This window comes from Brachyhypopomus gauderio, chromosome 8 (assembly GCF_052324685.1).
Source record: "Brachyhypopomus gauderio isolate BG-103 chromosome 8, BGAUD_0.2, whole genome shotgun sequence".
NCBI lineage: Eukaryota > Metazoa > Chordata > Actinopteri > Gymnotiformes > Hypopomidae > Brachyhypopomus > Brachyhypopomus gauderio.
Window position 1 is genome coordinate 10,290,620 of NC_135218.1, and position 23,896 is coordinate 10,314,515.

The window sequence follows — 23,896 nt, forward strand, 5'->3', positions numbered from 1 at the left end:
AGCAATCAGGGAGGAAATGAAGAGGCGGAGCTAAGTCATGACGTCATGTGTGAGTGAGGGTCTGGGTCCATGTGTCTGGTGTGGCGCACCTGTTTGTCGGGTGAGTCTCGGTCCAGTTTCCAGTCGCTGGCCTTGAGGTGGTAGAGCTCGTCAAACTTGAGGCTGATGTCTTCTATCGAGAGCTGCAGGAGATCCCAAAACCCTGCCAAGTCCTGCGCCGTGGGTCTGGGGTTAGCATTCACATTCTACACACACACACACACACACACACACACACACACACACACACACACACACACACACACACACACAGAGTTATGTTGGATGTTTTCAAATTCATTAACGTTTTACTCCCTTTGAACACAAGAGGGCAGTGTAACATTGCCAAATTAAATCGCTTCATTTTGGACTAGCAAGCTTTTAATCTCAGGTCTCCTTAGCCCCATTCTGATCCTCCTCATGTCCCACATCTGTAACAACACAGACATCTGATATTTTGGCAAGACTCCTTAAGGGGTTTTATAAGATGACCTGGTTTACAAGCATGTTATGTTCTTTATCAGCAGAACCTGGTATCAGTGTTTTAGAGGCACAATACTAGTATGTAGCTGGATTAGTAAAGGTTGATGTTGTGATGATAGTGCTTTCTTTGGTGTGATGACCGTGTGTGTGTGTGTGTGTGTGTGTGTGTGTGTGTGTGTGTGTGTGTGTGTGTGTGTGTGTGTGTGTGTGTGTGTGTGTGTGTGTGTGTGTGTGTGCGTAAGGGAAGAGGGAAAGAAGGGATGGGACTCACCAAGTTTTGTTCACATAACCCTATGAACTGTTGAAACTTCTGAGACATGAGGAGCTGAGCACTGCCCACGGCACTGCGTACTTTACCCAGCACTACACACACACACACACACACAGGGTGAAGAAAGAGAGAGGGAGAGACAGCCAGACAGACAGAGACAGAGAGAGAGAGAGAGACAGCCAGACAGACAGAGAGAGAGACAGCCAGACAGACAGAGAGAAACAAGCCCAGATTAACAAGGATTTCTGCACTGTACCTCCGATGTCTCCTCACGTCCTTCACTAAGGTTCTGTAGAACGTGATGTGCATGTGTGTGATATGTAGGACTTCTTGTGATAAATTTCTTCTAAAGCTGTTTTGGTTATAAAACCATCTGATTCACAGCTGCCTGTCCCCATTCTACAGCACTAGGCAGAAGCATCCCCCCCCCTTCTGTCACCCCCATCTCCCCTGCTACCATTCTCCCCCCTGCCACCCATCTCCACCCGCCCCCTCCATCCTCTCCTATCTCCACCCGCCCCCTCCACCCCCCATCTCCCCCACCCCTTCCGTCTCCCTCATGAGAAGGTAGATCAGCAACACATCTTGTGTGTGCGCCTCTGTGTATGGAGACTCAGTGTCAAGCAGAGTACTGGATGACCAACTCACACCTGACCAACTCACACCCTGCATAACTCACACCTGACCAACTCACATCCTGCCTAACTCACACCCTGCCTAACTCACACCTCACCAACTCACACCCTGCCTAACTCACACCCTGCCTAACTCACACCTGACCAACTCACACCTGACCAACTCACACCCTGCCTAACTCACACCCTGCCTAACTCACACCCTGCCTAACTCACACCTGACCAACTCACACCCTGCCTAACTCACACCCTACCTAACTCACACCTGACCAACTCACACCTGACCAACTCACACCCTGCCTAACTCACACCCTGCCTAACTCACACCTGACCAACTCACACCCTGCCTAACTCACACCCTGCCTAACTCACACCTGACCAACTCACACCTGACCAACTCACACCCTGCCTAACTCACACCCTGCCTAACTCACACCTGACCAACTCACACCCTGCCTAACTCACACCCTGCCTAACTCACACCTGACCAACTCACACCTGACCAACTCACACCCTACCTAACTCACACCTGACCAACTCACACCTGACCAACTCACACACTACCTAACTCACACCTGACCAACTCACACCTGACCAACTCACACCCTACCTAACTCACACCCTGACCAACTCACACCCTGCCTAACTCACACCTGACCAACTCACACCCTACCTAACTCACACCTGACCAACTCACACCCTACTTAACTCACACCTGACCAACTCACACCCTGCCTAACTCACACCTGACCAACTCACATCCTGCCTAACTCACACCTGACCAACTAACACCCTACCTAACTCACACCTGACCAACTCACGCCCTGCCTAACTCACACCTGATCAACTCACACACTGCCTAACTCACACCTGACCAACTCACACCTGACCAACTCACACCCTGCCTAACTCACACCCTGCCTAACTCACACCCTGCCTAACTCACACCTGACCAACTCACACCCTGCCTAACTCACACCCTACCTAACTCACACCTGACCAACTCACACCCTGCCTAACTCACACCCTGCCTAACTCACACCTGACCAACTCACACCCTGCCTAACTCACACCCTGCCTAACTCACACCTGACCAACTCACACCCTGCCTAACTCACACCCTGCCTAACTCACACCTGACCAACTCACACCTGACCAACTCACACCCTGCCTAACTCACACCCTGCCTAACTCACACCTGACCAACTCACACCTGACCAACTCACACCCTACCTAACTCACACCTGACCAACTCACACCTGACCAACTCACACACTACCTAACTCACACCTGACCAACTCACACCTGACCAACTCACACCCTACCTAACTCACACCCTGACCAACTCACACCCTGCCTAACTCACACCTGACCAACTCACACCCTACCTAACTCACACCTGACCAACTCACACCCTACCTAACTCACACCTGACCAACTCACACCCTGCCTAACTCACACCTGACCAACTCACATCCTGCCTAACTCACACCTGACCAACTAACACCCTACCTAACTCACACCTGACCAACTCACGCCCTGCCTAACTCACACCTGATCAACTCACACCCTGCCTAACTCACACCTGACCAACTCACACCTGACCAACTCACACCCTGCCTAACTCACACCCTGCCTAACTCACACCTGATCAACTCACACCCTGCCTAACTCACACCCTGCCTAACTCACACCTGACCAACTCACACCCTGCCTAACTCACACCTGACCAACTCACACCTGACCAACTCACACCCTACCTAACTCACACCTGACCAACTCACACCCTGACCAACTCACACCTGACCAACTCACACCCTGCCTAACTCACACCCTGCCTAACTCACACCTGATCAACTCTCACCCTGCCTAACTCACACCTGATCAACTCACACCCTGCCTAACTCACACCTGATCTACTCACACCCTGCCTAACTCACACCTGATCACCTCACATCCTGCCTAACTCACATCCTGCCTAACTCACATCCTGCCTAACTCACACCTGATCGACTCACACCTGATCGACTCACACCTGATCAACTCTCTGGTCCTACCTGAAACCTTTCACAACACATTTCAGTATGAAAGATCTAACACTGCAGCAGGAAGGTGATCCCACAGATCATCTACAGCAGGGGTGTCCAGGGGACCAGGGACCAGGGACCAACTGCGGCCCAATGTCCAGCAGCAAATCCTGAAAATACAGTTGAATATGGTCCGCACAAGACGCTTGAGCTCAACTCTGTTGCACTTCTCAGTTTCAACACTAGAAAGAGCCAGTCATGGAAACGGCGCTTCTCCTCTAAACAAAATTAAGCAAAGAAAAAAAAATGATCGTGAGAAACCAGAAATGGCAGCACTGAAGATTTCAAACACGGCGGAAAAGAAGTCAAGGGAAAGTGTATAAATGTGATGAAAGAGTATAAATGTTCGTCGGCATTATGAGACCAAACATCAGTTCTACACATCATACACCAGTCCCGAACTAACACAGAAATTCTACCAAATGGCAGCTAGTCTGCAACAACACTTTTTTTTCGTACTAACATATACAGGAATACAGGAAAATGTCATAACGGCAAGCTATGAAGTCACTAAACTTATTGCCCAGCACGGCAAACCGGTTCTTAGAAGCAGTGTCTCATCAAACACAGAAATAATGTGCCCGAAAAAAGCGCAAGATTTGAGAACCTGCAGAACGTGAGCTTAGCAGCATTTTATATTTCACCAGAAGATGGCAGTAGACTACAAAAAAGCTATTTTATATTTCACCAGAAGATGGCAGTGTAACCTATAGTATACTATACTATAGCGGCAGATGGCAGTGTATACTATACTACACCCCCCTCTTCCCGGAATGCCAGGCTGAATGTTTGGCCCCCACACATGTTCACCTCACTAATCTGGCCCTCACTGCACAAAGTTTGGACACCCACAATCTACAACGTGAAGGTCAACGAGAGAAGAGCGATTTATTAAACAATGGTTAAGTGCGCATACACACACACACTGTGGTTTCTTTAGGTGTTGGATAGATTGTGTGTGTGATGCTTTGATGCTTAGGCTATACACACATCCTGCCTTGTATCAACGGTTCAGACTGGTGGTGGAGATGCAATGGTGTGGTGTATATTTTCCTGGCACACTTTGGGCCCATTAGTACCAATTGAGCATTGTGTCAATGCCACAGCCTACCTGTTGATGACCATATTCATCCTTTTATGACCACAGTGTACCATCTTCTGATGGCTACTTCCAGTAGGATAACGCGTCATGTCATAAAGCGCGAATCATCTCAGACTGGTTTCTTCTCAGACTGGTTACATTATTCACCAAAGACCAACCAGCCCTACTGTCATGTAGAATAGTCTCCAAGAGCTATTTTGAAAATGTAAACAGCCTGGGCAGTAACTGTTTGAGGAGACGCTTTGTCCTGGTGTACTGCAATGGCCTCCACAGTCACCAGATCTCAATCCAATAGATCACCTTTGGGATGTGGTGGAACGGGAGATTCACATCATGGATGTGCAGCCAACAAATCTGTAGCCTCTACGTGATGTGATGCTATCATGTCAATATGGACCAGACTCTCTGAGGAATGTTTCCAGTACCTTGTTGAATCTATGCCACGAAGGATTAAATCAGTTTTCAAGGTAAAAGGGGGTCCAACCCGGTACTAGCAAGGTGTACCTAATAAAGTTGCCGGTGAGTGTATATCAAAGCACAAACACACTGCAAATGTATTTGCCCTGGAGATCAACTTTGGGATGATCCTGCAGCTCTGACTGCTGGAGATTACCAACGACACACTGACTCTTACCTTCCTCTGACAACTGATGCTCTTTGGTCTCCTCCTCCATCTGTTTGCACCATCCCTCCATCCGTCCAGTTTCCGCCTGCAGAAGCTTCAGGAACCAATGGCCATCCCGTCGGCATGCCGACATCCCGCCCGACGATGTCTGGGTTGGGCCTCCGTTACCCGTGCCGTTCCCACTCTCCAACCAGGGGTCAGGTGGAGGCAAAGAGGAGGGGTCGAGGGCGGGGTCTAAACTCTCAGAGAAGGAGGAGGAGCTGCTCCTCGTCGTCGAACGATTTGTCAGGAGTTGGCGGGAGGGGCCGCTGGTCGTCACGACTTCGTCGTCGTGGCTACCGTTGTCGAGGGAGAGCTGTGTGGCAAAGTCCACCGCCTGACTGGCGCTGTTGACCATGACTTTCTTCTCGGCGGGTTTGGAGGCGGCGTTGGGCGTGGCGGCCGTATCAGAGGACAGGGAAAGATCTTGTGTGTCTGAGTCCGTTTCTTGCTTCGAGGCCATACTACTGGAGCGGCTGAGTCTGGAGATCCACAAAAGCAACGACAAAATTAGCAGATTACAACGAAGAACATGCATATATATGTAATATAACGGGTTATATTTAGTCTCAGCTGGCCTGATGCAGCCAAACTGTAGTAAAGAAGCAGCTCACGACCTTGGCTGCTCACCCCTAAACCTAAACCAAGAAAATCTGCACATGACAGGAAGCTCAGAAGCTCCTGATCCAGCAGACGGATGGACGATGGCTTTACGGAGGACTGCCGTCACGACGCGCGTTAATCAAACCTAACGTCGGGGGAGAGGAGGCGGGAAACAGCAGGGCAGGAAGCACTCACGTCCAGCCGTCCTCCACCTGGACTCCGATCGACTGGAATTTGGCCAGTGGTGGCGTCTCCACTCGCGTCTGGACTTCCTGGATGCTGTCCACCTAGCATTTAACGACAGACCACAGCGTTCAGCACCGTACCTGAAACAGACTAGCATCAGCAGGGAGCAGCACTACCACCTGCCTTCTCCACCCACCTGGATGCCGATGGATGAAAGTTTCCGGCGGGGTGCGTGTTCTGGGATGGGCTCGTCGGCCACGGCGGGGGCCCCCTTGGGCGGCTCGCTCAGGGCTTGGCGGGGCGGTTCGGCCGAGACCACCACGGCCGCCGGGATCTGAGGCTCGCGGGGTGCGAGTACTGGTGCGGGCGGCGCCGCCCGGGAACCTTTCACTAGGCCGCCGGCCCTCGCACTGTCCAGACTGTCGGACGAGTCGCTGCGGCCCGACTGGCCGTTGGCCTCGCTTTTGCGGTCGTGGCCGTCGAGGTAACCGTCCTGCGCGGACTCTGTGCTGCTCTGTACGGTGACGGAGATGAAGGGCTTGGTGGCACAGCGGGGAGGCACCGGGGGTGGGCCGATCTTCTTACACGTGGTGATGCACGCCGAGACTGCAGGACAGAGGAGGGTTGAGGGATGAGCGATCAGACAACATGAAACATGAAACAAAATCACAGGAAAAGAGTCAAATCTGGGAAGTTGGAAAAAGTGGCTACCACTGAAACATTCATGTGCTCAAAGGATTCTCACAGGAAAATCACATACAACTACGTTCAATACGATTTCAGGAGATGCAGAACACAGTTGACAGACAGCTAGTATTTATCGGTATCGGCGCTCATTAGAAAGGGCATGGCACATCTGAAAAGACAAGAATCCATTCAGCCCACATCCCAAAGCATTCTGAGACAGAATGTGAGTGGGCAAGAATACAGGAAATGAAGTTGATGCAGGCCATTCTTGGCTGATAACCTTATAACCCAGTGCTGGCAGAGTACCCCTCCCCCTCTCCTTCATTCATCTTCTCTCTGTCTCTCTCTCGCTCTCTCTTTCTCCATTAGCAGTTCATTAGATTAACTACTGATCTGTATGCTCCTAAATCAGATCTATGCGAGCAGAACTGCACACGTCCACCACACCAGTAGCACTGATGCTATTTTAAGAGCATATCGTGGACAGCTTGATAAAACCACCATATGTATGAAACCACCATGTGTTGAGTTCATTCAAGCATCTGATACATTCATGAACACATGTACTTCGTAAGTGTTTAATGGGTTTATGCAGACAAACAGCTGATCATGTTGTACCCAACTACCTGAGGTCCTCCAGGGCCTCCTGGGCTCTGTAGTGAATATTAGGTGCTTGATGATCAGAGGCTGGTATGGTGAGGGTTCTGTAGTGAATATTAGGTGCTTGATGATCAGAGGCTGGTATGGTGAGGGTTCTGTAGTGAATATTAGGTGCTTGATGATCAGAGGCTGGTATGGTGAGGGTTCTGTAGTGAATATCAGGTGCTTGGTGATCTGTGGCTGGTATGGTGATGGCTCTGGAGTAAACAGCACAGTGGAACAGTCATGATTTGACCTCTAACCGAGAGCTTCCATGTCCCGCAGTGTGTGCTGCTAGTGTTTCTGGTAGCTGAGGGCTCTGATGCAAACACACCCCCTGGATCCCCTTTACCCAACACTGCCAGTGTTTATCCAGCCTGTATGTGCTCTCAATGGGTGGGCAGCCAGTGGGCATGTGCACAGGGGAGACAATATAAGAGTGTGTGTGTGTCAGCATGAGGTGTCGGACATATTTTGAGGGTTTGGGTGGAGCGGACAGATGGCTGAATGGATAACAGGATAAAATGATGATGGATCCCACAGGAATTCCACTACATGTGTTGTGCATGTATGCACGTATGTGCAAAATACAGTAGTATAGTGTGCTTCCATACTTTTGGTATTTAATCTGTGTGTGTTTTGGTATATGCATGCACTTATTTTATTTTCAGCACACTGCCAGCTCAATCACAAATTATGGAAAGTATATTTACAATGCAGGAATCTATAATAAAAACAGCAGGCGGACACATCTGAGTGGTTATAAACCCTTATCTGAGCTCTGCTAATCTCCAGTAGAATATTCTCAAAGTACACACAGCCACCGCTGACTGCTGTCTTGAGCAAATGTGTGACACAGGCTAGACAAATTATCAAGATGTAAAATTCTGTAAAACTGTCACAGTTTTTAAAGAATATCCTTTTAAAAAAGACTGAACACATACATGCACAGAGTATGCAAATTATTTAAATCCACAATGAAATTTACATTTTACATTTTGACTTCCATGCCCAAGTAATGAAAACCTGACCAACAATTTGCATACCATAAAAAAATTGTTATCTGTGTCCCTAGTCATAAAAACACTATTAAGGCATTTTTTCACATGTGGTAAGAGTCGCCACTATTGACTGTTGTTTAAGAGAAAGATTGAAGATAAACATCTGAACATACACTTTGTGTGCTCCACTGGATGAAAGGTACTTTTTCAAACAGATTAAAACAAATTAGTAGTGTTTCCGGACTTATAATATATTAAATATTATATACAATATTATATATTATGGCCAAAACTGCACTTGATCAGACATAAAGACCTCTGAACCACTTCCATACGATGGACGTGGGGTTTCTTCATCATCAAGAGCAGAAGGCTCAATTTCAGCTTCACATTTTCTCTCAGGGTTCTCACCACTGACCATCATGCTGCAACACGCTCCTGTTTAAACGCCGTCCTCCAACCGAGCTTATCGAATTTTATTTCCCAAAGCTCATCGCCGTTATCTAGGAAAGATTGCGATACAAATCGAGACTGTTTCTATCGCCCAGTCCCATACTATTCCCACACCTACTGACTCATTCCCAGTCACTGGCTATGTAGATGGCGCAGCAATACGTCTCATATCCGTTTCTCTCCCCTACTTTTATTTCGGCGTTGCTCTAAAAATCTCAAGATTCGATTCGCTTGCTGCCTGAGCTGATGGGGAATTCCAGCGTGGAGACTGCAGGGAGTTTTTTTGTCAGCTGAGTCAACAGTGGGGAACGCGTCCTCTCAGACTGCACAAGGCTGTCAAGCTCCATGACTAAACTTCAGATGATTCACGATGCCTCCCTGTCAGTGCAGGCGTGGCCAGACTTGGATGGCCTTGAGGGGTTGACATTCCCTCAATGGGACTGTCTAAGACTATATGGGCTCAGACTCAGCTAACAGGTGCTCACTCTACTCACCTCAGTGGGACTCCGCCTAGGCTGACGGTGGACACACGGCAAAGTCCAAACTGTCTCGTGAGTCTGGCTGCTAATTTCACACCATCGTGTGTTGGCTAAAATGACTCGCTTTAGGACTAGGCTAAAATGACTCGCTTTAGGACTAGGCTAAAATGACTCGCTTTAGGACTAGGCTAAAATGACTCGCTTTAGAACTAGGCTAAAATGACTCGCTTTAGAACTAGGCTAAAATGACTCACTTTAGGACTAGGCTAAAATGACTCGCTTTAGGACTAGGCTAAAATGACTCGCTTTAGAACTAGGCTAAAATGACTCACTTTAGGACTAGGCTAAAATGACTCGCTTTAGGACTAGGCTAAAATGACTCGCTTTAGAACTAGGCTAAAATGACTCACTTTAGGACTAGGCTAAAATGACTCGCTTTAGGACTAGGCTAAAATGACTCGCTTTAGAACTAGGCTAAAATGACTCACTTTAGGACTAGGCTAAAATGACTCGCTTTAGGACTAGGCTAAAATGACTCACTTTAGGACTAGGCTAAAATGACTCGCTTTAGGACTAGGCTAAAATGACTCGCTTTAGGACTAGGCTAAGGAGGCACGGCACTAAAGGTGCTACTGTAGTGGTTTCCCCTTCATCAGCAGACTCTTTGTTATATAGGAGATTCTGTAGCTTCTGAAGGACACGGCAAGGTCCAAATCCCCCCTGTTTTTTAACTACACAGGTGATGTGTGAAGCACCTATGGGAAGAGTCTCTAGATTTACAGACTTTCTGAGTGCAGTTCCCAACCCAAACACAAACCACACCCTGTGTACTTCACCAAACGTTTCCCTCTAAAACTGGGCAAAAGTACAGCAGATTCGGGCCACTCACTATTGTAGTGAAGGAATAGTGCACACTTGTCAGTGTACAATTTACATGAATGCTGTGTCCTAAACAAAACCAAAACAAAATCAGCTGAGGAAATACCGATGCTTTTGAAATGATTCCTCAAACACGCACATGGCTTGAGTGTGAACCGACGGCATGTACGGGGGCCTGGACAGGTCATTTCTGGTGCACTGAGCAGGACAAACAAGAGAGTCTAAACAGGAAGGAATAGACAGCAGAGGAAGCAGGATGCAGACCACACATGATAGGAAGGAAGGATCGCACAGCTCTATTCAAAAGAGTGCCGCATACGTACAAGGTCTAGCCTTTTACTAGTCCAACACGGAACAGAGATAAGTAGGTTTATGACATCATGAGTCTGAACAATGTAAAGTAAGCCAAGTAGATATGAATCCATTAAATAGGTTAGTTAATGAATAACAAATGTCTGTATATTGGGACTCTGTATATTGAGAGGATGTTTTCATAGTCCAGTTCTCTTTAATGAAAGTCTGCATTCTGCAATCAGTATTCTGGCTATTACTACTGAAAAGATTTCATCTTATTGGACAGTAACACAGTTTTACCTACTTTACCTACTTTGACCGGTGTCGGCCAGAGGAGGATGGGTTCCCCCCCTGAGTCTTGGTTCCTCTCAAGGTTTCTTCCTCATGCAAAAAACTAGGGAGTTTTTCCTTGCCACTGTCGCCCTTGGCTTGCTCACTGGGGGCTAGGACCCGGCACTTGTAAAGCTGCTTTGTGACAACAACTGTTGTAAAAAGCGCTATATAAATAAAATTTGATTGATTGATTTAGAGTGGACACAACAGAAAAACAACAGAAAAACATCGGTGACAATCACGGCCATTGCTTTAGTCAGAGAGTTTTAACTGAGCAGGAATGTGCACTGGCTTGGGAGCTGTGTACTATTCAAACAAGATTAATCTGGGAAAAGTTGAAGATTATCTAAACTGTGCAACAAGAAACCTGATCTAGTTTAGATTGGATATGTCCAGATTGGATCTTATATTCTTTATGGCCTTATGCTTGGAAATGCTGAACAAAAGTCTAATTACAGTTAATGCAGAAAGCCGCACACTACCGGCCTGGTGTAGCAGGCCATCGTTTGTTTTATGGTGTATGGATAGTCTGGGAGAGCTCACAAAAGCATCTATAAATACCAAACGCTAAGGTTCCTGCTGCACACACGGCCTTGCTTGTAGACTGTGATGAGACAGATTGCTGGAGTGTGTGTGACAGTCAGGCCGCTCAAATGTGCCAGCTCTTGAATTAACTTCCATTGGCTGTGTACTATACACTTTCTGTCTGTCTATCTCTCTCACTCACATACTCTCTCACACAGACACATACACACACACACACACCTGCACCTACACAATGTCTACATGGGGAAAGAGTGTATCATCACTAAACTACTGGGCGTGGACATCATGATGCAATTAATGACTTAAAGAAAGAGAATGAGTCAGAGGGTAGGGGAAGAGAGGGAGAAAAACGAGCAATAGAGAATCAAGAGGAGAATGGGGTGAGATTCTGACATACTGACACACACACACACACACACACACACAAACATACTTTTATCAGCTGTGCAAGCAAAGCGCTTCTGCATATGTAGGAAGAGAAACCGGTTTATGAAGAAGAAGTTTGAAGTATGTTTAAATCATAACATTCGTTCCAAGAAGTTCCAAGAAGCACTTGGTTGATGAAGGACCTATGTCCAAAACATCCTGCTTCTCTGCAAATCTTGTGTGCTTCACTACAATTCTGAAGATCTACACATCTGTTACTAAAGTTCACTGCAGTTAGTCACTTGGAATCTTCTTCCATTTAGACAACAAAAAATACAGAAATGAATCAAAATCAAGGTACTGAGGTATCAGACCTAGGTTCAAGCTCATACTATATCTGGGTAAAGCCCTTTTAATTGCCATTGTATTTATATATAAAAAGTGCTACAGAAGCTAGGCAACCTTGCCTGTATCTCCAGCCACAAGATAATGTCCTACAAATACCCCCCCCCTGCAGTGACAGCAATACTGGAGGGAAATCTGGCGAGTTAACTATAGAAAGTTTGTTAACTTCATGCAAATCAGTGAGGAAAGTTTACACAGCCTAGCAACCCTTAGGTGTCTGGTCCCTAGATGACAAAAGCAAATATAGAAAGACCCGAAAGAGAAGATAAAGGTTTCATGCTGAAATTGGGCTACGGAAAAGATGGAGACACTGAAACCCCACGCACGTGCCCTCAATCCGGCCCAAGCCGCTCCCCGGCTAAGAGCACCTCTGCTCCCACGGCTGGAAGGCTGCACAACACGGGGGTAAAAGATCCCTTCAGTCTGTCGCTTGCACACCGCCCCTGCAGAACGGCTGCAGTGCATTAGATATTCACAGAGCACCGCATTGGCTGGGAGAAGCGGTACGGCACGCCGCGCCCGGCACTCTTCGCAGACGTGAACCGATGCGCGGTCCCAGTACCGCACGCCTTCCGGAGCGCCCCGAGCAGACGGCTTTCCAGAGCACGCCTCCGAAGCCAGCCACGAGCAGCTTCGTGTCCCGCCCATTATCGGCCCGCGACCCTTTGATCCTAAATGTCCTCCTGTTTCTGACGCAGGAAAAAGGATTTCAGATTCTCCTTCCATCACGGCAGCAGGGTTTCAGCGGCTGGGGAGAAGCCAACCATCATCGTCGGGCAGACGGACCTCGGCTGTCTGCAGGCCTTGATGTCAACATAGGACTTCAACAGACCTGCAAGGATTGTACCAAGACACAAATCGTCCAATACAGCACAGGCGTGCCACTGTGATTTGGCCTTTGATATGTCTGGTGTTTTAAAAGGGGCTGTACATAAAGGCTTGTCCTAAAAGAGTCTGTGTGCGATGCATAAAAAGCAAGCTGCATTCTTATTCTCTTTAAGGGTCTCCCCTGGGGTTTGAACGTTCATTAGGTCATAACCCTTTACACAGGCCAGTAGCACAGCTACAGGAGAGTGCTGTGTCAGCAGAGCGCTGTTCATCCTAAATGGTGGATGCAAACTAAACGGCTGATAACCATGGCAACAGTAGTTTGGTAAACATAAGGCAGGGAGTGCCAAGACTGAGCCTGAGTCAATAAAGAGTTCTCTCTCTCTCCTTCTACCCTACCCAAGAGCTGAAAAAAGCTAAACAAAACAACAAACACCAAATGAAACTAAATAAGCAGGTACCATTCCACTATTATGTGCCCCAAACCAATGCCCCCATCAATCATTTAACTAAAGACAAATTCCTCCACACCATCTGCCCATAAACAGAAAAAAGAAATACTAATTACATGCTATTCTTAGTCACAATCATGTTTTCCTGTAAAGTAATGCTGCCCCGACTGTAAAGTACTGCTGAAATGGCACTGTGGGTAGAAACCTTGGCTACAGCAGACTGGATGTGCCTGATCCCTCGGTGAAAAGAAAGAAAAATAAAAGGGTGGTAAGTAAATGTTTATGTATATATTTTACAAATAAAACAGCACATCCTAAACTCTCTAATATTACACGAATATCTGTCTTCGTTATCCATTATTATAATAGTATGTAGTCCCCTTTAAAAAGATATTTCAACATTAATACTTCAAATAATAAAGTCTTAACTAATGTATAATTTTGAGGTTAATCAGTGGATGGGCACAGCTGCAAGAAAAAAAGACAAGAAAGAAAGAAAGAAAGAAAGAAAAAGAAAGAAACCCCAAAAACCAAAGATACTCAGATAAAAGTTTCAGATTTTTTTTTGTGTGTGAAAATGTTTACATGAGTCACACCATCTCTATCCTGGTTCTCTGTCCTGAATGTGTCTGTGAAACCTGTACAATTGCAAACGTCACGCATACACTGCCCATATTCTGCAAGCCAACTCTTGCAACAACACATCAAAAGACTTTCTCTCTTTTTTTTTATTCACACAAAGTGATCCTTTCAGACCCTTTTGCTATTCAAAGACAAACTACTGCTGCCCTTGGCTCAGATGCGCCCTGTCACACAGCTGCACAGACAGAAAGAGCACTAAATATTTGAGAAGCTCTAGAGCTAAGTACACTGAGGCTGCATGCGTCAAATGCACAAAGCCCGCCTAAGATTCGGCCCTGGGAAAAGCAGAAAAACACCCACAGTCAGCCAGTACTCATGATCTCCCCCAGAGCAAGTGATCCTTTAGCCGCTCACCACCAAGGAACATCAGAATGAACGTGATTGAATGCTGATTCCACGGCACTTAAGCATTGCCCTGCGGAACTGGCTTTAAGGAAAGGTGTCAAGTAGAAAAAATGCTTATTGTATCTTTAAGTAAATTAATTTGATGGTGTAATTTGCTTGGATTGTGGTATGATGCGTTGACACCCTAATCATATAGTGTTTTTTTGGTAATCAACAAAGTCAGCAACGTGGCCACCAAAGGCAAAGTATTTAGGCAATAAAGTAACGTGTGGAAATACATCTACAGAGTTCTTGACAGTAACAGAAAGGTGTAGTGTTGGTTCATACGGTGAATCCCTCGACTGTCAGATGGTCATTATGACGCACAACACTTCAAATCGTCACAAACGAGAGGAAAAGAAGAGCTGCACTTTAATCACGACGCACGCGCTCGTGTGCGATCAGTAAACATTCCTTTTAGTCTCCTTTTCACTCACACGCGCACAAAACCTTTCAAAGTGATGTAACTTCAGCCTAAGTGATGTGTCTGCTTCCTATATACGTGTATAAATGCAGTTTAAGTGGCTACTTATATCTTTACCAAGAGAAACTATATTGGATTTGTTCAAAAATGCCAGCGCACAGTCACTATTTGAAGAAACCTAAGTTTAGATTATGGATTATGATCATCAACCTCAGGACCGTGTTTTAAGTGCAGGGAGTACGCGTGGTCCAAGAGGGCAGTTCTGGCTCCTGCCACCTCCGTCAGCGAGAGAGGCGTGGAACACACGTGCTTTACAAGTTGCTGTCAAGTATTCTGTAGCGGCTCAAAAAAGTCCTTATAGTAATCAAATAGTACAGTACAAACCCAACACAAAATACCAAAAATCCCCCAATAAAACGTTAAAGCCAGACCTTGACAGAACTGCAGAGTATTGTTTAGTATTGACCTATTTAAGCTGGTGGTTATTCCACAAACCCAGTAACATGCCGTCTAGCGCTTCAGCGTTTCCACTAAATCGTAACTATGTAATTGTAAATCGTAATAACTATGTCTACAGTCACCGTAACGAGCCTTTACACACATTTGCGAGTGTGTGTGCCATTCAGAAATCGGCTTTAAGCCACCGACTGAGCGGTGGAGAAGGGGCGCGTGCGAGCGAGAAGGGGCGCGTGGGAGCGAGTAGAGGCGCGAGCATCCATTACAGTAACCCTGGAAACGGCGTACAGCCCTCGGGAAAGACCGAACGGGCAGAAACAACAGATAACCATTAAAGCAAAAAATATTGTGTATATAGATATTTACCTATTTACGAACCGTCACAAATCTCCACCTCTTTGCATCCCGCATCAAAAGCTTAAATCTCCATTTCCTCTGAAAGTAAAACTACACCAACGGAGTCGAGCTAAAATAACGTTTCTTAATGTGGTTCACTCGTGTAGCGAACCGTGTGTCTGGACGGAACCAGCCAGATAAATGTTATTTGCGGCGAGACGTCCAGTATCGTGGTCCACGTCGCGGAAAGAAAGGATTCTGAGAAACGCCTTCCGTGTTGTGCATTGGAGTATTGTTTAGGGAAACTATATCACAGAGTACGTTTATTGGCCAACTGGGCTGTCAGTCACGTACAGCTCGGATGTACGTGTATGTAATTGGGTTATAATACGAGTGACCTACCCTCAGAATCTGTCATGCAACACCCTTGTAATATCGCTTGGGTCCCGCCCATGTCTGACGCAAACAGTGAATGGAGACAGAGAGGGAGAGAAGAGGGGGAGAGAGGCAAAATGAAAAAGAAATATTTTTCAATCCAGTCATAATACCGAGCACTCTCTCTCTCTCTCTCTCTCTCTCTCTCTCTCTCTCTCTCTCTCTCACACACACACACACACACACAGACACACACACACACAGACACACACACACACACACACACACACACACACACACACACACACACACACACACACACACACACACACACACACACACAGGAGTGAGAAAGCATAGGTCTGACAATGTCTAGATAAGAAGTGGCCAGCATTTGCAATGTACCACATGTACATGGTGCTCTTGTCAGTTCACTCCCAGTCCATTAGAAGCTGGACAGTAAAATGCCTCCACCATTAATGTCCAGAAGCTGAATAATGATTTGAGTTATGGGGTTTCTTAGTAATATAACCTGGTCTTAACAATCAAGGAAATTTGCTTTAGTCCCAATAGCCTCAAAACACTGTGAAAGTAAATTGAGGTCAGACACAAAATTAAATAGGACCTCTTGCTCACATCTGAAGGCTGAAAGATACCAGGAAATTCTATTAGACAATCTATAGACACCTGCAATATATTACGCCAATGTAACATTTTATCAGAAATAATTTTGTCAAAATAATACCTTTATCTAGGTCAGCTAAGATCTAGAAAGTCAAATATGCCTGTTGGAATAAGCATGAAGCTCCTCACACTCTCACACACTTTCCATCCTTATTTCTGCTGCAGGGCTACACTAGGGGGCGCCACATCACAGTCCTGTAGTAAAAGAGAACTGCGGATTCACTTCTGAACAGGAAGTATTGAAAAGGGAGTTACCGGGAATCTTTGTTCATAAAGGCTGTGGTTAGTGAGTTCAGGTGTGTCAGAACGGGTCTTGGTTGAAAACCCTTTCATGAACTTCTGGAAGCAGCTATCCTGACCCCCTTTTCTGAGCTTTCACTCTGCTTAACCACAAGTCAAATGTGGCATGGTGCCCAGTGTGAAAAAGGTCAGCCAAAGTTAACAAGCTGTTAACTAGATGTGATATGGTTAAATTACAGCTGATGTGGTCAGTGCCATCTACTGGCTCTGTACCTAGCCCGCTCAACAGTAGCTTTACAAACTGGGTGGTTTACAGCAGATAAACCGCAATGTCAGAAAATTGGTCAGTCATAGGTTCTATTGTGAACAAAGCTCACATCTGCTTTTAATGACCATGGTCTTTTAAATGATGCCAATGAGGAAGTCCTATTTCAAATGTGCAGCAGTGACTGACCTGGTGTAAATGGGTGTAACGATGTGTAAGAAGGCTCTGCCCTGAGCTGGGCCCATGGCACTGGCGTAGGTTAGCCACGGGTCATGGGCAAGCATGCATCACTGATGAGCACCTCTAGGGGGCCTGCTACTCACCGGTGCTGGTGCTATAGGTGCGCACGGTGGTCACGGTGGGGGGCGGAGAGTCCGAATCCATTGATGCCGTGTCATCGTCTTGGGAGCAGCCTGCTTGAATGGCACGGAGGTAACTATGGCTACGGGAACGGAAGCATGTGGGCATGTCTGGAGGCTCCTCCCCCCGGGAGTTTAAGGACGTGTGTGGGTGAGCGTCACCGAACATGGATTCTGAACAGGATTCGTCTCCATAACGGTGGCTCATCTCTGAGTCCCTCACCTGGAGAGACAGAGACAGGTTACTCCAGCGTGCCAGATCAGAGCACTTGGCATGGGTTGCCAGATCAGAGCAGGTGGCATGGGTTGCCAGATGGACACTAAGGCAGCGAGGTGGACAGGGGAGCACAGGAGAGATTGAGAGACTAAGACCATGAGAAGCTGCCAGCTTGGAGCTAACACCATGGAGCATGCCCAGTTGGTGAGGTGTGGAACATGTTGGGGAAGCTCTGACAGGTGATGAAGAGGCGAGAAAAGACCAATCAAGTGTAAATATTGGGAAATGGTGTTAATAAAACAACTTGAAAACAATCTGTGTGTGTGTGTGTGTGTGTTTGATAAAAAACAACCTGTGCAGAGCAGCTGGTGCGAGCGCAATAAAACTGAACCTAATGGTCTAAGAACAACCCTAAAAAGAAATGAAGGCGCAGAACTCACTCTGGACGCTCCATCCATTTCAAGCAGAACCCACTTTAAATGTACACAGATTATGGCAAATGTCTCCTAATAGACAGGGTGACTTTAAAAGTGAAAGTTCATTTTGTGTGACTGAACACTCCAAGATCCTCTTAAGGCCGGCGTCATTCAAACACCATTTCAGCCGGGCGCCCTTAAATCCACCAGCACCAGATTTTAGTGCAGGCTTGACCCGATCATTTGTCACCCTAGTAAAGCGAGAGGAGGGGAGGGAATCGGCTTGGGGACAACACTGACACTAATCTCAGAGGTGCGTGACGTGGGATTAGGAACGGGCCACTGATGTTTCAGACGGATTACTTCAAAATGACATAAGTGACATAAATGTCAATTTGAAAACTGACAAAAAGTCTGGAAACGCTGTGGATAATGCAGAAAAAATTATCCTATGAAGCTTTCACGCACATTCATTCATTTCGTTTCACTGTAGAATAGAAAAAGAATTAATTCTGATTCTAAATGTAAAAATATAGAGTTAACACAATTATATTAAATCTAAACATTTATTCAAACAAGAGACTGCTCGTTCATTGTAAATGCACTGAAACATGACTTTCAACAACCGAAGTTGCTTTGCTCTGATTATGCACTGATAAAGGTTCACTACATCAGAAGAGCATGTACAGTTGTGATCAAATTTATTCAACCCCCACTGAAATAAAGTGTTTTGGCCAGTTTGACATTGATTTTGATCATTTCAGTCATCTTATTTACAATTATATCAAAGAGGCACTTATAAATTAGACAAACATAACATAATATTTATGATGGAATAACCACAAATGTCTTTACTGTGCTCACATCATTATCAGTTTTATTCAACCCCCTAGTGACATTATTTTTTAGTACTTAGTACAACATCCTTTTCCAGTTATGACAGCTTTCAAGCGTGAAGCATAGCTTGACACAAGTGTCTTGCAGCGACCTATGGGTATCTTAGCCCATTCTTCATGGGCAAAAGCCTCCAGTTCAGTCACATTCTTAGGCTTGCGCACTGCAACTGCCTTCTTTAGGTCCCACCAGAGGTTCTCAATTGGATTTAAGTCTGGTGATTGCGATGGCCACTCTAGAATGTTCCAGCCTTTCATGTTCAACCATGCTCTAGTGGACTTGGATGTGTGCTTCGGATCATTGTCCTGTTGGAAGGTCCAACGTCTCCCAAGCCGCAGGTTTGTGACTGACTCCATCACATTTTCCTCCAAGATCTCCTGGTACTGAAGGGAATTCATGGTACCCTGCACACGTTGAAGCTTTCCTGTACCATTAGAAGCAAAACAGCCCCAAAGCATAATTGACCCCCCCGCCATGCTTCACAGTAGGCAAGGTGTTCTTTTGTTCATAAGCCTGGTTCTTCCTTCTCCAAACATAGCGCTGGTCCATTGTCCCAAACAGTTCTAATTTAGTTTCATCTGACCACAGTACACTGTCCCAAAACCTTTGTGGCTTGTCCACATGACTTTTGGCATACTGCAGTCGCCTTTTCTTGTTCTTTGGAGTCAGCAAGGGGGTGCGTCTGGGCGTTCTGGCATGGAGGTCTTCGTTATGCAGTGCGCGCCTTATTGTCTGAGCTGAAACTTCAGTGCCCACATCTGACAGGTCTTTTTTCAGTTCCTTAGCAGTCACGCGGGGATTTTTCTCCACATTACGCTTCAGGTAGCGCACAGCAGTCGCGGTCAGGATCTTCTTTCTGCCACGACCAGGTAACGTTTCCACTGTGCCCTTTAACTTGAACTTGCGAATGATACTTCCGATAGTGTCTCTTGGAATATTTAACAACTTCGCAATCTTTTTATATCCATTGCCATTCTTGTGAAGAGCAATAACCTCTTCTCTTGTCTTCTGGGACCATTCTCTTGCCTTCACCATGCTTGGAAACACACCAGTAGATGTCTAGAAGGAGCTGAGTATCACAGTCCTTTTAAATCTGCCTAATTGGTGCTTATCATGCTTGATTGCTGCTCGTTGACATCCACAGATGTTTTCAATACCTGATGGAAAACACTGGAATGAACCTCTGTTCTTAGGAGTGGTAGTCGTAAAGGGGTTGAATAATTGTGTCAATGAAGAAATCACAAAAAGGCCATTTAATACTTTATGACAAAAAAAATTGATGCTATCTTAGTTGCATTTAGTTCTTTAACAAGTCCTTGTAAGATTTCATTATGAACACAATTACAAATGTGCACTGAATTCCATAAAACCCTTCGCAGCATTGGGGGTTGAATAAATTTGATCACAACTGTAAGTGCTTAGATTTAACAGAAGTATAAGGATGGAACATACGGATGTTTTCTGGTGAGTCAGAAAACATCTCCTGCAAACTAAAGGTTAAAGGTTTCACTGCTTCCACAGGCCTTCCTGACGCTCACTTCTACCCGGCGTAAAACGTATGGCAGCGCCTGAACTCAGCGGCGTGGTGCTGTCTGTATTCCGTGAACGTTTTCCACGTGTAGGCTGACCTGGCTGACGCAGCTGTTGCGTCCGAGAGTACTGCAGCCCTGACTGAAGTCGTCATCATCCCAGCGCGGGAAAGATGAGCCAGAACCTCCGATGCAGTCCAAATGATCCAGACTGCGATTAATAGAGAACTCTCTTAGAGACGGAAGACAGCTGGGAAGAGAAGAGGAGAGAAGAAAAGAGAGGAGTGGAAGAGGAGAGGGGAGAAGAGAAAAAAGAGAGGAGAAAAGAGGAGAGGAGAATTAGATCCCATGAAACAATAAGCCAGTTTTATGGCTCCACTCTTGTGAGCTCTGAATTCACTCTTACACACAAAGCAAATGGGAACAGTTAAGCCATGAGAAAAGCTCTGTGCAACAATGTAGAAAAAACTGTTTTCATTTAACAATCATGCTTTTCTGTAGACCCAGCCATTGCTTCACAACCCTGTTAATGAATGCACCTATTCACTGTCCTCGGCCACGCCCCTGTCCCCACTGGGCCTAGCTGATTGGGCATTAGAGAAGATAAGCAGGGCTCAGATAAGTATCATTGTCTGCGAAGTACATGAACAAACTCAAACAAATGTAACATACTATCAAAGCAAGCTTCCTTTGACCGAGATTCAACAGGACCAGGTCCCAGTCAGTCAAAGCGAAGTTAACAAAGTGAAGTGGCCATTCAGTGCACATTTGATTTCTGCCAATCCACTGTGGAGGGAGCTTGAGCGAAGGCCTGAAACTCTGGAGAGGCTTTCCTCCTGTGTTTCAACTCATCTATCACTACTGGGTAGTGCCGCGTAATTCTCCTGCTTTCTGCAGCTCTATTCAACGTGAAAGCCACCCAAGAGTTGTAGAAGCCAGGGCCATAGTTGCTATTCATCTCAGAGTAGGAGGACCGAGAATAAAGACCATGGAGTCCTTGTTTAGACGAGAACCAAAAGAGATTTCACAGAGGTATATAGCTTGCATTAAATCTAATTAGATTTAATGCAAGATTAAATCTAAGTGTGTTTTAGACACAACACATTCATGCGAAATGCACTGCAGTATAAAATGTTGCAACTTGGATGAATCTTTTTTAGTTTCACAGTGCCTTATGTAAAACATATTGTAAAATTATCCAAGAATCGTTATGGATAGCCAAGATCAGTAGAGGAACAAGGCAATCTGATCTATTTTTTTTTCTTTGGAAAATGGATTAGTTCCCATTTCAGCTCTCCTAGTCCTGAGATGAAGCCCCGGTTCTCGGTATGCGTGGAGCACTACAGGACTGTGACGTGGCGCCCCCTAGTGTGCTCAGTGAGGAGCTGCAGTCAGACTGCCTCAGTCAGGCTCCTCACTGCACTGACCTTACAGAACGTCCGATCTGCTGCAGTGTGGCAATGCTGTGGAGGGGGGACCAGAGGGCCTCCAGGTCCCCCTGTAGCATCGCGTAGTCCAGCGGACGGCTGGGGGGAGCGGAGAGGGCGTTAACGGGGAGGAAGGGTTTATCTTGAATAAGGACGGCAAGAAGGAAACAGCTTATGGATCGGGGGGGGATGTCGAGCCCCTGGATTAATGATTAGAACAAACACTGTGAAGAAGTGTTGGGATTATGAGGAAATGGTAGAAGGGAATTATAGTATGTAAGTGTGTGCAGGGGGGGGTGAGTGTCATACAGGTGCCTGTTTGCCAGACTGGGGTGTGTGTCATATAATCCCGGTCCACTTTGCCTTTAGATTTCTGCTAGTGGGGTGTAATCCACGTGTCTGAACACGGAACTGATATTGCTAAATTACGACCTAAAAATCCCCAAAATATAGCTGAATGAATCGATCCTCTCCTACAATACAAGGACCCTCCCTGTTCCCACAGACCCGTCCGTCATAACCGCGCATGGCTGCTTCCTGAGGCCCGCCGTGCTAAATCTAACACGAGTGTGTCTAGCTTGAGTGTGTGTGCGTCTGCATGAGTGTGCGTGCATCTGTGCGACTGTGTGTGTGCATTTGTGCGTTGATCCGTGTGCGTGCGTCACTGCGTTTGCTTACTTTCTGGAAGGGAACTGGTCACTGAGGGACTGTTGTGTGGCCCTCAGGTAGCTCTGTCGGCGGGCGGCGGTCTTGGGCGAGGGCTTGGGGCTGCTGTCGGAGTCGTCGCTGTCCTCCAGGTCGCCCATGGCCCTCACGTAGCTGCCGCTACGCATTCGTCTGCAGGGGATCTCACCGACACCCAGCGCACCGCTCCAATCTCCCGCCTGCGGCATCTGCACACGACCCCACACACATACACACACACACACGACACACACATACACACCCCCCCCCCCCCCCCCCCACACACACACACACACACATCTGTTCAGCACGGTCTCTGCCCACGCCCTGCCAACCAGCCCCGGGCGGAATGCAACACGCGAACATCACAAACTTCTGTTAATGTTTCTGCATGTGTTGGCACGTCGTTGCACAGCCGACGCTAATATCACCCGCTGATATTAACAGTTAGATTACAGGATACCGAGGTTACTCGCTGGTATATGTTGTATCATATTACTCTCACAGTGCCTGATGCATGCACGTGTGCTTGAATTTCTGATTATAATTAATTTCTATACTCTGCTTGTACTTCATTTGAGCAAACGTGCAGAACCACTAAACGCATTAAAAATGCATCTTAGTACCCACAAGGTCTGAATCGCCCTGTTGTTGCCCTCCGTGTCAAAGGGCACATACAGTATGAGCAGACACACTGTAGGGCAGCTAGTGTACAGGAGGGCAGGACCGCTCTAACTCACTCCGCCCCGCACCTGTAGGTAGTGGCACGCCAGCTCCTGATGGCACGATTTGGACTTCAGCATAGAGCGGTCGAGCGTGGCCGAGCCCTTCTGTCCTGCCTGTCTACTGGCTCCCAGCGTCAGCGTGGTCCAGGGCCCGCCCTTTCCAAAAGTCCCCTCCCCCATGGCCATTCTGGCCCCGCCTCCCCCCGGAGTGGAGAGCGTGACGAGCCCCTGGTGCTTCAGGTCGCTGCTGCTCTTGGAGACCTTCAGCGTGTGCTCGCTAATGGTGTTGTAGCCCTGCATGAGGTACTTGGAGCCCGCCTGGCCGTCCAGCCCGTGGCTCCCGCCGCCGCCCGGCCTCCCCAGGGTCATCATGCCCGCCGAGTTCCTGTAGCCGGCGATGTCGCCGT

General features: G+C 46.9%; 1 protein-coding gene across 4 annotated transcripts in view; it reads right to left on the bottom strand.

Annotated features, from left to right (window-relative positions):
* dlgap4b (discs, large (Drosophila) homolog-associated protein 4b) overlaps positions 1-23,896 on the bottom strand; it is a 101,621-nt gene that overhangs the window by 1,790 nt on the left and 75,935 nt on the right. For 2 of the 4 annotated variants that reach the window (XM_077014319.1, XM_077014320.1), the window contains 10 exons: positions 23,517-23,896; positions 22,759-22,973; positions 22,081-22,179; positions 20,753-20,903; positions 17,562-17,820; positions 6,267-6,676; positions 6,080-6,171; positions 5,252-5,763; positions 794-885; positions 90-245 (listed from right to left, as the gene is read on the bottom strand). The exon at positions 23,517-23,896 is cut by the window's right edge and continues 375 nt beyond it. In XM_077014319.1, coding sequence (XP_076870434.1) covers positions 90-245; positions 794-885; positions 5,252-5,763; positions 6,080-6,171; positions 6,267-6,676; positions 17,562-17,820; positions 20,753-20,903; positions 22,081-22,179; positions 22,759-22,973; positions 23,517-23,896 — 2,366 coding nt within the window. Of the gene's footprint in view, positions 1-89; positions 246-793; positions 886-5,251; positions 5,764-6,079; positions 6,172-6,266; positions 6,677-17,561; positions 17,821-20,752; positions 20,904-22,080; positions 22,180-22,758; positions 22,974-23,516 lie in introns of those variants that run through there. The other 2 variants (XM_077014321.1, XM_077014322.1) reach the window with 2 other exon arrangements.